Source organism: Prinia subflava, chromosome Z (assembly GCF_021018805.1).
Source record: "Prinia subflava isolate CZ2003 ecotype Zambia chromosome Z, Cam_Psub_1.2, whole genome shotgun sequence".
Taxonomy (NCBI): domain Eukaryota; kingdom Metazoa; phylum Chordata; class Aves; order Passeriformes; family Cisticolidae; genus Prinia; species Prinia subflava.
In genome coordinates, this window is record NC_086283.1 from 92,076,051 (window position 1) to 92,091,707 (window position 15,657).

Sequence of the window (15,657 nt, forward strand, 5' to 3'; positions counted from 1 at the left end):
CCCTCTGGAGTCTATACATCACAAAAATTCAAGCATGATGCAGATTTCCTTCCTACCACAAAACTAGAAAGGGAAAGATTTACAGGGTAAATTACCATTGACATATACCAGTTCAATGAGACTGAACAAGAACTGTCCTTTTAGCTTACTGTAAACTTTATCTTTGCCTTGTCTTGTCTTCAGTCTTCCTGAGGCTCAAGTTCTTTCCAAGGACAACTGTTTGTGTTTTGGATTAATCAGAAGCCTCAGTCATTTGAAAGGTCATATATGCAAGGAACAGAAAAATCTCTTTTTATTCAAGAGACCTATGTGTTGGCTTTGGTGGAGAGTTGTGGGAATCAAAACCTACAGAAGCCGATAGTGAAACTATGTTTCTAAAAGAAAGCATAACAGTGATAAGCTTATTATATCCTTCGAATCAGGCTTCTTCTGGGGAGGTATTGGGTGTAAATACATTTGGATAATCTTCAGTCAGTTGTATTTTTGTGCTACAGTCTTTTTCAAAATGTAAGCCTTTGGGTTTGTTTGCAAGGTCAAGATCTATTCCTATTACTCAAAAAAATATAACTAGAGGATAAGAATGAAGCAAGACAGATTAAAAATGTCTATGAATAAAATAAGTTGCTTTGGTAATGAGAAGAATTTGAATGCACAGATTTGTAGTTGTAGAATAAAAAAATCACATCTGGCTGCAGTAAAATGATGGGACCTTACATTTTTAATGAAAGAAACTCTGTAAAGCTCTGGAGGCAGTCTGCAAAACATGGCTGAATGAATGCACTTTAGAGTTGTATGATGATATTTCTTCAGGCTATATTTCTTCACCAGTTTATTCTATTTCAGCTTTACAGATGACGCAATTAATTCTTTCTGTAAAGCTTAATATCTTTAATGTATATTTTGCTTTTGTATTGTATTTGATTTCCTGCTGACATAAAGGGAATAAATTGGTCCCAACTACTAATTGTTCAGAGCTAAGCTCTTTTAGAGTACCTAATGGACTAGTATTTGCAAAGTTGCTGTGGTGACAAATGTAGTTCTGGTTATAAAACACAATAATAATAATTTTACTTTGCTGAACCACTCAGCATGATTCCAAGAGGACATTTCTGCCAAAGTGAATACAGGTTGTCCTTTTATTCTGAGAAATGTTATCTTTAGTAAAATATAATTGTATGGGGAAGTAGGACTTCTCTTTGATCACAGTACCTTACACCTACTCAAATCATTATTAAAACAGATTTAAAGTAGCACAGTGTCCACTTGAAGAAAAGATCAGGTCAGGCCCAAGGGAACAATCCGTAGCATAAAATGTCTGGGACTTGCCTCAGCATCTTTTTGGTCATTGTGATAAAGTGAAACATTCCTAAAGGCAGTGATCCTTCCCTTTGCATTTCACTGCAAACCCATCAGATACAGCCTAGAGGTTCATTGACTCATTCAGGGAACCTGTAGGCAGTGGCATTGGACACAGGGTCACAAGGATAGCTGTAGCAGCTTTTGCCCCTGGCCATCCCTCTGGTTTTGCAGTAAGCAAAGCCAGCTGGGGAGATTTGATCCATTTTCTGTCCTTCACTAGAATCAGTTGTCAGACTAGATCATGATCTTTTTTTCTGAAGGTAAGAGTTTGCAGATGGGTCTCAATATGTAGATATGATGATTGTGTTATGAGAAGGGGTCTCTAATGAAACTACCCATGCAGTGCCCACGCAGAGTAGTTTCCAAGATATTTAGGTGACAGATTTTTGAAGCTATTTCATCTTTTGTCAAAGAGACTTTGAGAGAAACAGTCCATGATATGCCACAGGATCCCTTTCCAGGGCATCCTCACATATATGTGTAGTTATAGAAGTTAGTTTCTATTCTATTGCCATTTTCCTTAGCACCTGTATTGTCCAAGGAAGGAGGGAGGGAGGAAATGGTGTAGGACAGGCTGGCAGAAAGGGATAGGCTCTCTGTCTTTTCTGTCTCCATTGAACATATGGAGACAGAAGAGATATCCATATCCCACCAAAAACTTAGAGCCTAGAGCCAGACATAGTCACAAGTCCAAGAGAAACCATAAGTGCTTGAAATAAGTTTCCTGCATCCTGTGTTGCCTTCAAGGGCAGGTGTTGCTCCCTGTCAGAAGACAGTAACCAGCAGCATTACTCTTGGCTGAACCTGGAGCCGTGTGTGGAGCTTTGCTTCTACAGAGCAGAATGGTGGCAGGCAACAACTGAGAGGTGCCACAAGTATGGTTCTAAGTCACCCATTATCTGCTCACATTCAAAGAGAGCATTGTCAGCTCTTTCACCACCAGCACTCATGGTCCCTAAGGTGCTTCAAGGCCTCACATTCTTCCATTCAGCTGCAGTCATGGTTAAGGCTTATAATTTAAATGGAAGGTAAATCAGAGTTCGAACTCAGTCCCTGCCCTTGGCTTGATGCACAATGTAAGTGTTGCTGGGCCAAAGACTTGCAGAAAAATGTGCTGGAGAGAAACAACAGAAGGAAGACAGACTAGCTCTGAAATTTTTGAAGTTTTGCTGCTAAATTTACATCCTGATATTAAAAGTAAAAGATAAGAAATTAATACATTGCTGATTTTATTTCAGAGCTCTGTTTTCAGATTATAAGGTTTATATTAAAATGTGAAAATGGGAGAAAGTATCATTTCTTTCTAAAAGTGTAATAAGAATGTTGATGGCAGGAGAAAATATTATTTTAGCAAGCAAAAGTAAAACCTGTGTTGATACTATCTCTGTAATAGTAATGCCTGACAGAAAATCCTTAATTTATGTGAAATCTGTAATGAAACAGGATCATATTACCCTAGTTGTCAAAATCAGTATTGTCTCTTTCATCTTTTTGCAACTCTGTTTGAAATTGACTTAAGGGGAATTTGCTTTCCTTTGACTTCTGTCTTTCCCTTTCTCTTTTAAGGTCAACTCAAATCAAAACATACTCTTGGGATAATGCCCAGGTTATTTTGGTTGGCAACAAATGTGACATGGAGGATGAACGGGTGATCTTCACTGAGAGGGGAAAACATTTAGCAGAGCAACTTGGTAAGAAAAGACACTACAAAAACTTTCTGATTGCTTGTGAGAATGCACAAACTAATTTCATTAATTGCTGCAGCTTGTAAATTTGTATATACATGTTCATTGAAAGGGGATAGTCACACAATGCTTCCCTTTTATTTCTACATTTTTGATATGGATCAAGGAAACAAATCTAAAAACTCAAGCACTGTACCCTAAAAAATAATAATAATAAAAAAAAAAGATAAGAAAATTATAAAAGAAGGAGAAATTGCAGAAAAAGCTTACTAGGCCTTTGTGCAACTTGAGTAGATTTGGGTTATGATTAGCAATACCAATAATCTGAAACAGAAGTATGCTGCTGTCCAACTCAGCTCCCACTGCTAACAGTTCATCTGCTGATCTACTGTACATTCCCAGAACTGTAGGTATGAACTTGTCTCATGAACTCTTCCTCTGGGAAGCAAATTCTGTACACACAGAAAATTGCCAAGCTATGAGCACCTTTGTTGTTTTTATTTCTACACAACTGTGTCATCCTTTCATGCCATGAAATGTTTTTTGAAGTTACACAGGCCAAACTTAAATGGAGACTCTCCAGAGGATCATTGTAATACTACTATCCAGCCTCTTTTTTCCTTCAGATTTCTTATCTCTGGAGAGTAAGTTCAGCAGGTGTGTAAATCAAACTGTGGCATTGTTAGAGGTCAATTTATCTACAGGCAATCATAAATTATGGGCATGGATTTGTTATTATTTTTAAAATTATGTGTAGTAAAAGCTCAGCCTGCTCAAAATATGTGTAACCAAGATCTTCTTGTCACTAGTCCTATATAGGTAGGTAGATGAAAAGGTTTTTTAAGAGGGGATCTAATCTCATGCTGGTGGTTCTTAAGTTATGTATATTCATAGGTCAGTTATTTTATTTTTTTAAAAAAAAATTTTTTCTGCTTGTACAATTACTTTTCCTGGTAAACAATTTCATCAATATAACATAACTTCCTATTGCAGGTGTTGCAGATGTGTAAAAGTACTCCATGAAAGCATACATTAAAGATTACTATAAGTTAGTCTTTGAAAGATAACAGGAAATATTTAATAGAAGGTTAGAGCCAGAAAACTTTCCAATATTTGTGAAGAATTGAGTTTCTCAAACTGCAACAAAACCATTAACAGAGGATACTTATCTTTGCAGAAATAGCTGCCATATTTTTATATATATTTTTCTATATCTATTCTTCCCATTTCTCTTCTCTTCCCATTTACTCGTTATACTAAGAGACAGGAAATTGAATTAATTGGACAAATAGATCCCAAAAATCTACCTGTATTCTTTTACCACAAATTTCAACAGGGTGCTGAAACATTTAGCAACAACCATAAATTTTCACTAGAGAGTTTGAAGATTTTTTTTTAAGTCATATAAAAACCCTGAATTTTTATTCTTTGAACCATATTCCTATTAAAAATGCTGTGAATTGACAAGGCATTCACAAGGTCATGAATTTATCAAGACAAGAAGGAAGTTTACACGTTGTGCAGTCAAGAATCCTCAGATGTAATAACTAATGCTTGAAAAAAAGAAAAAAAGGATAATGAGATAGATATCAAAACTCATATTTCACGCTTTGAAGCAAATTCTAACTCCTGGGGTTTAAAATTCAATCTCTATGGAAGAAGATTATCCTCTATTTCCATATTTATCTACTCAGGGGGTTTCTTTTCTCATATATATACCCTGTGGCTATCTCAAGGGCAGATTATTGTGTTAGATAACTTGTGTCTCTGATCCAGTAATTTACTGTAGTCAGACTGCACTGCAAATACACACAAATATTTACATGTTTCCTGTACAGCTGCAATAATTTCTTAAATCTGCCCAGAGACTGATGAGGTGGTGTCAGGAGCAGTTTCCCTTAACTGCAGAAAGTGCACTGGCCTTGCTGGCTGGTTTGGAGGGTACCCATTGTCTTACACATGGGACTGTCTTTTGTTTTCCTGGCAGCAAGTTGATAACATCTCTTACAGACAAGTTTTAAAAATAACAATATAGATTTTTCTGTCCAGCCAGACATTTTAAAACTGTAGGCCCTTTGAACTCAGTGTTGATCAGACAAACACAAGCAAATACAATCATGAGTGCTGTACAAAAACTTCACTGTGACAACCTCTGTTCCCAAGTGTGGTTTTATTTTCAGGCCTTGTTTGTTTGAAGTCACTGAGAAAATGAACACATGACCTCTCTGGGGTGAATATCCAAAAGGTCAAAAGGAGCACTGGGCATTTAACCCTCTGGGAAGCACAGTGTTCTGTTGAGAACAGTGTTACTGGAAAAAGTTACTTCCTTTTGGCTCCTGACCTCTCTGAAATGTGTGGCCTTAAAGTTTACTAACAAGGTGTAATCATTAATTTCTTTAAATGTCTGTGCTGTCTTATTTCTCAAGGGGTTTAAATGAACCAGCAATAGGTCTCATTACTCTTGGAGGAGGTCTGCTGAACTGGTCAAGTATCCTGTGGTACCTCTGCATACCTTTCTTCTGGCACAACCCAAAGTTCACAAAAGAATGAAGGAATAGTTAGGAACCCAGACCAAACCTTGAAGGAAAATTGCAGAATGCTTATTAGGTCTTGTTTGAAGATTTTCTTAAAATAATTTTAATATTGTTAATAACACGACTGGCAATACCACCATGGATCACAGCTACAAGCAGTGTATAATAGGTGTTTTGTGGAAGATGTGAACTGACAAACATCCAGTGATACTTCCTCTGACCATAGTAAATTATACTTGTGGGTCTCATGAATTGAAGGCAATACATTTATATTCAATAAGCCTTTCATATTTTTCTTCTGTGGATTCATACAATGATATCTTTGAAGCCATATAGAATCGTACCACCCACAACATCTTTTAAATATGTACAGTTTATCTGATGTCTACTTCTTTGAATTGGCCCCCTGATAGTTTTATTTTATTTTTCTTCACTGTTATATTTTTACAAACAGTGTACAATTGTTACCTATTACTGCTTGTACCCCTCAGAGAGTTCTCTCATATTTCTTTTTTCTCCATATGGCAATTCCCAGAATATTTAATTGTTCCAGGCACAAAGACACAAAGACATACATTAGTCATTCCTGATCGTATTCAGTACTTTTTGAAAATGTTTTTTTTTCAGAAATCAGTTTAACAGAATGCTATTGTGTTAAATGACCAGAAATGGTCAAATTTGAGATCAAATACAGTCACATAACTTTTTCTCATATAAATATCCTTCCAAGAATGTGTAGAAAAGTGACAAACCAGCCAACAGAGAGACGTAATTAATGCAAGGTTAGTATTGATTTAGTAATCACACACAGCAAACACATTTAAAGAAGTTTATTCACTGATCATTACCAAAAAAAAGGGTATGGAATATAATTATGATATTTTTTGTCTACATGGATATTTGCTCTGGGCAGTACCTGGATTGGCTATGGAGTGAATAGAAATATAGTCAGCACTCACATACTTTAAAGCAATTTAGTAAAACAGAGTTGGAACTTCTTGCAAGAAAAATGCACTCTTGCCAGCTGAATTACTCACACAGTTTTCTGAGATATTGCTCTTGTGCCTTTCAAAAAAACTCACACATTCATAAAAGTTTGGTGTCAATTGTTAGAAGAGAAACAAAAGGAGTGACTCACAGGTAGCTTGGTTTTTCTATTCACAGTCTATATGATATATTGATATTGTTATCTACATTCCAGCTAATGATGAGCAGGTAGAGGTGTGCACAGACCCTTGAATAGAGTGAATAACTGCACAGGCAAATGGATACTTGCATATGCAGCTTGATATACAGCTTTCCCACTTATTTGGGACAATCTGCTGTGCCTGCTAATTAGATGCATCATTTTTTAATGTATTCTTTGGTTTCTCAGGTTCTTCTTATGCTTTGCCATATAGGATCAACCATGGCTTGGGGCATTCATCATGTCTAAGTCTGTCCTAGGTTGCACTCACTTGTTTTCTAAATTTATGCTGGCATGCTATTTGTCCTAGAGGCCAACATCCAATGTCAGAAAACAAAATGAAACTGGCCCTTTCTGGGTGAGGTCTCACATTCTCTTCTGCAAGGGGCAGCAGAAACCAGCCCTCACACTGTATTCAGAGAAGGCAAAGGCCTCTGAATATTATGTGTGCCACAGTCAGCAGTGCCTGTGACTTCAGTGCACCTCCACAGCCTCCACTCAGAGAGATAGTCATTTTACCCCTCAGATGTAACTACACACCTTATCTCCATATTTTCTCTTCATATTTGGGTGACCTCTTTCTTTCTTTTCTTTCAGTTTTCCTTCTTTTCTTTCACTTTTCCTTCCTTCCTTCCTTCCTTCCTTCCTTCCTTCCTTCCTTCCTTCCTTCCTTCCTTCCTTCCTTCCTTCCTTCCTTCCTTCCTTCTTCCTTTCTTCCTTTCTTTCTTTCTTTCTTTCTTTCTTTCTTTCTTTCTTTCTTTCTTTCTTTCTTTCTTTCTTTCTTTCTTTCTTTCTTTCTTTCTTTCTTTCTTTCTTTCTTTCTTTCTTTCTTTCTTTCTTTCTTTCTTTCTTTCTTTCTTTCTTTCTTTCTTTCTTTCTTTCTTTCTTTCTTTCTTTCTTTCTTTCTTTCTTTCTTTCTTTCTTTCTTTCTTTCTTTCTTTCTTTCTTTCTTTCTTTCTTTCTTTCTTTCTTTCTTTCTTTCTTTCTTTCTTTCTCCTTCTTTTCTTTCTTTCTCCTTTCTTCTTTCTTTCTCCTTCCTCTCTTTCTTTCTCCTCCTTCCCTCCCTCCCTCCTTTTCCTTCCCTTCCCTCCTTTTCCTTCCCCTTCCTTTTCCTTCCCCTTCCTCCTTTTCCTTTTCCTTTTCCCTTTCCTTTTCCCTTTTCCCTTTTCCTTTTTGTTCCCCTTCCTCAGTTTCCTTTTTTCTTTCTCTTTTCCTACTTATTTTTCTTTTTCCTACTCCTTTTTCTTTTCCTATTTCTTTTTCTTACTTCTTTTTCTTTTCCTACTTCTTTTTCTCTCTCCCTCTCTCGATTATCAGCGCTTTGAAAATAATTTCCACCAAAACCAAGAAGAAAAATTCTTACTTCAAATACAGTCATTCTTCCTTGACTATTTGCTTTTTATTTGGTTCTTGGCTCATATATTTTTGTAGATAATGACTTTGCCAGGGAGACAGCAGAGACACGATTGAGCTGTGATTGCATTTTGTCAAATTAAAGCATTTAGCATGCCAGTCAGGGTGAAAGTGGGGCATTTGTCAGTGTTGTTGCCAGGGCTCACAGAGGGCGCAATTGTTTGTGGTGTGACGCAGCCTGCGAGAGCAGAGCTGCTGCTCAGGTGGAGCAGGAACACGACTGTTTCTGGATCCTTCCAGGGCTGGGGCACTGGGCAGCAGGTCCCCAGCATCAGCACTGGGGTGCACCCTCACCTGCCTCTGGCTATGAGGCCTGGGGGTAACACACACATCAGGCACCTGTGGGCATGCAGGAGATACTAGGCAGCTGTGAGTTTAGGCACTGAACTGAAGAGGCATCTTTAGTGCTGTATTTTTGGCATGTAAATCAGGAACCCAGTGGGAACTGACACCTCAACACACAGTTTGCTAAAACAGCAAGTTCTGTTTTGCCTCTGTGGCTGACTGGAGGCTGTGGTGCCCAAGGCAGGGTCACCCACAGCTTAGAGAGCACAGACATATGGCTGCATCTAACTTTGCATTAAAAATGGAAATAATTGGGTTGTGCTGCAATATGCCTGTTCAAACTTCAATCCTTCACTGTTTTTTAGCTCTTTTTGATGGGCAAGTGTTAGTTCCAGGGGAAAGAAACAGACTGACAGCACTGACAAATACCAGTCTTCTGTTTAGTTAGAACTCAGACAGGGTATTGGCAGAGCAATTACAGGCTCCCCTCCCCAGGACGTTTTTTAATGGGGGGAAAGCCAACCTGCCATTGCTTTCACATACTGAGAGCTGCTTTACTGCAAAGTTATTTAAAACAATGAGGAGCAATGGTTTGCTCAACCCATGTCTTCTGTAAACACACAAAAAATCTTTGCCAGAAATATAATTTATTGCCCAAATGCACTCATTTGAAAGGTATCTGAAAGCCAGAAGAATCAAAATCAATACAACTGGAATTTATATAAAACCTTCTGTTATGAAAGACTGGAAAATGAGATGTTAGCTGGAGCATGACCAGTAACTGCTCCTTGGGTCTGTCCATTCTGCCACAGCTGATAGTCCCCCCTTCAGCTTTGTTTTGGTTAATAAATTCAGCCATCCTAAAGACTGGATAAATATCTTAGCATTTTTGTTAATAATTTTATCTTCATTTTAATTCTCAATCTTGAATGGTGATGAACCACAGCTCTTCACTGAAATAATATTAGCAGAGTCCTATTCTGAGGCTTGATGTAGTTTTAATAATTTTCTTATTGTAGTCCAGCACTTGGGGTTGTTAGTACAGCAGAGATCCCATCCTGCTGATCTAGGGAGCAAAGCCCAGTAAACCAGAACTGCTGCCATAACAGATAGTTGTTGATGCAGGAGATACTTTGAAGAACAGCAGTGGTCTCCATCTACTTTCAGCCCAGTTTCCTAGGAGAGATGACCTTTGCAGTCATGCCACGTGTGTCCTTTCTCTCTTTGACTAAAATATATTGACAGTTCTGAGGAAATGGACATCTGAGCAGAGGAGAAAGGTCTTGCAGTTTGCCTTGACTGACAGCCTGTAATGTGAATACAAAACTTATTAGATACTATTCATAGCAGGCAAGAAGGTAAGTGCCTGGCAGTGCCCCTTCAGAACTGCCCACAGGATGCAATTCCAATAGAATAAGGCCCTATTAACTCTTCTCTTTATATACAATGATACTGTTAAATTATTAATTCTCATGAGTCCCTGGAGTTTGCCTTTTACATCCCACTCTTAGGAAGGGAGCAGCTTCCTGCAGCCATTTCTTGCTTTGATGCTGCAGTCTCTCTTTACTCCTCACAGGTCTGGACTGAACAAGACGTGACAAAAGCAGCACTAAGGACCACAAGTTCAAGCTTGTTTCATGAAAGTTTAGAAGGATAGGTATTGAGGGAACATACCCTTGTGGACATCTGTATAATATAACATCAGGGGTGATAAATTAAATTGTCTTTTTTGTCAACAAACACTCTGAAACCAAAAATGCCTTCTTGATCAGCTGGTGAAAAATCAGCATACTTGTCTGTATTGGCTGTGGAAATGTGCTTAAAATTTGCTGTCTAGCCTGTGCTCTTGATATCACATTTTTTCAGGATGATGAGAGGGTGCAGAATATTCTCTTTGCATATGACTCTGCTTTCTGGACTTTTTTCCTTCCCAGTGTTTTGAAAGCAGACATAAATAAGTGTTAATGTGCTACAGAGACAGCACACATGTGAGGCAGAGAGGGTACAAAGGCACTAATTCTGTCTGATTGTATGAATGAGATTAGCCATCTAACTACTCTATGTGCATTGTAGATCACCAGGTGGACAACAGCACTGTGCTAGTAGCTCTGCTTCTGTAGGAGCTGGCAAAAGCTTGCCAGCTTTCTTTGAGTCACTAATAGGGAAAGAGGAAAAGAATCAGCAAAGGAAAACACAATTAAACACAAAATAAGCATTTAAAATATGGTGTTGCATGTTCAACACACTCTATACACATGTTCAGACAACACTTTGATGTTTTGGATTTTCTGGGTTTCAGCTCTGTTGTGCCTTACCTACCCACTCACCTCTTGGGCTTCTCATGTCTTTGCAGTAATCCCCTCTGCCTGGCCTCATCCACATCAGCAGTACAGATCATCACAGATGGTGGGAACAGGGTGTTCTTTGAGCTCTGCTTCCCTGGGCATCACCAGATAGCTGCCTTGCTTCTCTCTTACACCCTCATGGAAAATACTTTCCATTAATAATGAGCAGTGGGAAAAAACCCTGAAGAAAGTATTAAAAGTCATATAACTTGGGCTGTCATACACAGGGATTAATGAAGCTTAGGGTATCTAAGAGCCATTAGTAGAATAATTGGAAGATGAGTCAGGAGAGAAGGAGGTGACATGGGGAAAAAAGATCTGCAAAATATTCCATAACAGAATGAAAACAACAGAGTTCTAGTTGATTCCAGGCACAATTCTAGCTGATTCCAGGCACAATCTGCTAGGAAAATTTCTATATAGCTCCTTGAAACTGTTGCACAGACAGAGTTTTGGTTAAACAAACAAACCAGCCAAAAGAACGAATCTAATTTTTTGGGATATCTTGCACAAGGTAACACTCACATGAGAAATTGAATTCCTTGCCCAAGACAGTCAGTTTCTGTTTGGGTGGCTACAGGAGCGTCTTTTGCAAGGGTCTTTGTAATGGTGCATTTGGCTGCCTCTCATCTGATTCTGAACTCCTGCTGAATCTTTGTAATCCAGCTGGTCCTACTTCCTCAGAACATACCACGATGCTTTGATGCAGTGATTATCAGAACTGCACAAAGCTTTTCTAAACTGTCTTAATTGTCTCCACAAGGCCCTTCTGTGTTGCCATTTCTGCAGCTGTGACAACAGTTTCCACAGACCATCTACAAGTGTCTTACCTGTGTGCAACTGCATCTGTTTTATGGCAGGAACTGCCTGGAAGGAGCTCACATGTCTGCCCCATTCTCCTCTTGGGAAAATGGATGTTTACTTGCACATTTAAGCATATAAACAGCACCTGTCATAGGCCTATACACAGAAAGAGCTGTCTGGGCTAATTTCCAAGACTGTCCAAAATTCCCACCTGTACAGTTCTAGTAAAGAATAAAGCACTAGTTTTGTTGTGGAGGCAATTGGGTGCTCAGCCACTTTCTCTCAGATCTGTCCATTTTCTCATCTATGCAGCAAAGCCCAGCCTAGAAGGTCCAGGGAATTAATGTCTAAGGTGATATAATACCATCATAACCTGATATCCGAATACACCACTGCTATGACTGCAATTTCCTTCTTATAGCAAAATCACATCTGAAATTCCACAGAAATCACCACAGGTGAATTTTATTTGAATCAATTATTTTGTGCTTGAGACTCTGTAACCCTCCATTTGACACAAAGAATGGGTGCCTTGCAAGGTTTTCATTATGTTCTTATGCAAAACATCCATCAGAGTTTTGCTGCTTTTCAGCCAAATGTGGAATGAAAAAGTTTTCATGGCAATGTATTCTCCTACTGGTGAGCTTACCCTTAACACTTCTTCCTGATAGTGACAGAAGCTGTATGACCAAACAAATCCCCGCACAACATTTGTAGCTCTAATTATCTAAACTCTCTATGAACATTAGCTTTCGCTGGTGCTTAGCTCCTACACATTTAAACATTTTAGTGCTTCATGACACTTCAGTCCAGCACCTTACATAAATTAGGAATACGAAAAGAAAATCAGAGCAGAGCTGAGTTTGTACATTGCTTATTACTTCTTGCTGGGTTATCTTGGCAAGCTAAATATAATTACCTGCAGTAATTCTAGGGTAGAACTCAAATTGCAAAAGCTTCCTGGAAAACAGTTTTAGGACTGAATGTGGAGATTACATTCTGTTTGGATGGCGTACTGAATACATAATACTAATGTTACCAAAGTATTTGCATTTAACTTTCATGTGGCCTTTCAAAACAGAACAAAACACAACCTTAAAAAACCCCAAACCAAACCACCAGACCCACAAAGATCTGTTTTCTTTCCTTCTGCTTAGAGTTTCAAGTAATTGAAGTTTTCTGACAGGGAATTTTCTCATAATTAAAGACAGTGGTAATTGCACATTAATATTCAGATTTAATAAGAAGGAATCAAAATAATTATGCAAAGGCTAAGCCAGACTGCAAAGGCTTCTGTAAAACTACCAGTGAATCAGATGTGTGGTAATATTGAATGCATAGGTAGTGGAAAGACAGGAATGGAAGAAAATTGTGAATTATCAGGGACCAGGTGAGCAATGTCATAACTGGGGAACAATGTGGGAAAATGCCTCGAACACAATCAATTAAAGAACAGAAATGCTTTGCAAAGGAAACAAGCACGTGGGAATACCCAGCACTGGCAGAAGCCCTCTAGGTTGCAGGCTGACTGCCAAGCTGCAAACCTGGCCTAGATGAATGAGACACATGTGGGAGGTGAGATGTGATACAAATGGGGGCAGAGAATTTAAGAAAACTGTCTCTGGTGAGCTTAAAAGGCTGCCTCTGCTCCATAAAAACTTCCAGTGTCTCTTAAGGGACAAAGATAGCTCTGGTTTTTGCTTTCAGGGTAATCACTGGGAATGAGTAGATAAAAAGTTCTTCAATAAATTAATTGTTTTCTTCTTTATGTTATGTTTGGGTTTTTGTTTGTGGCTGGGTATTTTTTGGGGGGTGGGTGGGTTTGTTTGTTTTGTTTTGTTTCAATTAGTTCTGTTGAGATGTTGGGAATCCCTTTGGTCCCATGGACTCACATCTAACTTTAGTAAATATCAAATTGCAAAAATCTTTTTTTGTCTTGCTTGGTTTTTTACCTGTACTTTTCCATGCATTATTTTGTATTTTGGCACCACCTTAATAATACAATGGAAATGGCTGTTTCCAACTGAATAATGCTCAGAGGAATGTAATAGTTAGAGACAGAGCAGCAGATTACTAGTTCCCAATGGCTGGGGGCATTTAGGGCATTCCTAAAATAATATTCTGAAACAGGTATTAATTTTTAGATTAACTGTGTTAAAGTACAGTTTTTCTAAGGGATTATATCTGGAGTGGTCCTGACTTTATCCAGCATTGCATAAAGCCAGTAGCACTAGTGTACTTAATCTGATTGTGTTACAATTTTAACTGATCTCCTTTCATATGTGCTCTCACGTGTTTCTTTTCTAAGTGTCTCTTGCTCAAAAGAAGTTTGTGTATTTATAGGAGATACTGAAATACGCCTAGAATATAAACATGTTTTTTATTTTCTTAGGATTTGAATTTTTTGAAACAAGTGCCAAGGAAAACATTAACGTCAAGCAGACGTTTGAGCGACTTGTGGATATCATCTGTGACAAGATGTCAGAAAGTCTGGAGGCGAATCCCACCATTGCTGCCAGCAACCAGAACACACAGCTAAAGGACACCCCTCCTCCACAGCAGCCCAATTGCAGCTGCTAATGCAGCTAGCAGCAAAAGCAGCTCCAGTGTGTTCTATTGCCAACAGAGTATTTATGAATGGTCTATATGCCTTTATTTATACTGTGTTATTAATTTATTTGGGAGAAGTCTTGTTTTACATCATCAGCTGTTTGGATATGCATATGGGGATAGAGCAGTTTTTAATCTGGAAGGATGATCCATATTTTAGCACCTGGCTTTTGCATGCAGGGTGTATATTGATTTCTCTTTTCTTTTTACTGTTTTACGTCACACTTCAGCTGGTGCCATGTCCTCAGATCATGTTGGCCTATAATTATCTCTCACTTCATCAGTGTCAAGCTATATAGTTAAATCTTTAGGGTAGTGGTGAGGATGTTTTGAGTTAGCTTCCTGATGCCACTTGTATATTTTCCTGACTGAAAATAAATTTAGAAGTATTCCTGTAGTGAGCCAATCCCTCATTCTGCCCAGATCACTTGTACAAAGGACACTTCCTGCAGCACACTGCCTTGGCAAATCTACTCTCACTATGTTACATGTCCTGACTGACTGAAAACTGCAGAAATTAGAAGGAAGTTAGATCCTGGGCCCAAAGCCATCATAATTCCCTGTGAATTTCCAACTAGATGTGGATATTTAGTCAGACTCTCAGAGATGAGGTACTTCATCCTGTTTGGATAGCTAGTGTATTTACTTTTACATAGAAGTTGCATGTGTATCTAATAATTTCCTAAAACTGGACCTAATTTCTCATCCCATCGTTATGGAGATCCCAGTGTTACCTACCCTGTAGTAGAAGGCTCATTAGCCCTTTCCTTTTCTGCCTGCATGAGACATTAACCACACAGTCCTATGTTATGTCTGACAGAGCCAAATCCATTGTGTTTGGTTGTTCATAGCCAAAAGCTGCATTGCCACATTGCTGTCAAACCTGTGTCCTTCAGTTTTCAGGAATTTCACCTCCCATTCAGTCACTGAGACAGCTACACAGGGGCTTAAAATGTCTGTATTTTACTCAGACCTATTGTAGAAATGATGATGTGTCAGTGAACTGAAGTTTTACCTCATTTTTTCCCATTTATTTTGGCAAGAGAATTGGGATTTTTGAAACTTAAGGAGTAATAAAAATTGTCACCATTTCTAATCTTAGGCTGAGTACATTGAAAAGATCAGCAAAAAACTGTGGAGATAGCAAAATAAAGTACACAAATTCGTTTATGAGAAAGTGTTAAAAAAGTCATATTTTATAGTTTTTGCTTCTCATATAAATAAACACAAAATAGTTATATTTTTCAGTTTTATTGGTGGAAGTTTCTTGTATCTGTGTCCTGAAGTACTTTTTACAACTGCTTTACTTCCATCACAGTGACCTTTTTTTAAAGTAAACAGCATAATTGAAGAATCACCAATTATTTTATTTTTCCAATCAGACAGAACTTAAGACAAGGATGACATTTTTTAAACTGTCAGCAATGGGAAAAAAA

General features: G+C 38.2%; 1 protein-coding gene across 2 annotated transcripts in view; it reads left to right on the forward strand.

The window, feature by feature from the left end:
* The window catches only part of RAB3C (RAB3C, member RAS oncogene family), a 121,892-nt gene extending 107,461 nt beyond the window's left edge, over window positions 1-14,431 (forward strand). For both annotated transcript variants that reach the window (XM_063422276.1, XM_063422277.1), the window contains exons 4-5: window positions 2,926-3,050; window positions 14,004-14,431. In XM_063422276.1, coding sequence (XP_063278346.1) covers window positions 2,926-3,050; window positions 14,004-14,191 — 313 coding nt within the window. In that variant the 3' untranslated portion in view covers window positions 14,192-14,431. The remainder of the gene's footprint in view (window positions 1-2,925; window positions 3,051-14,003) is intronic.
* The last annotated feature ends 1,226 nt before the right edge of the window (window positions 14,432-15,657 follow it).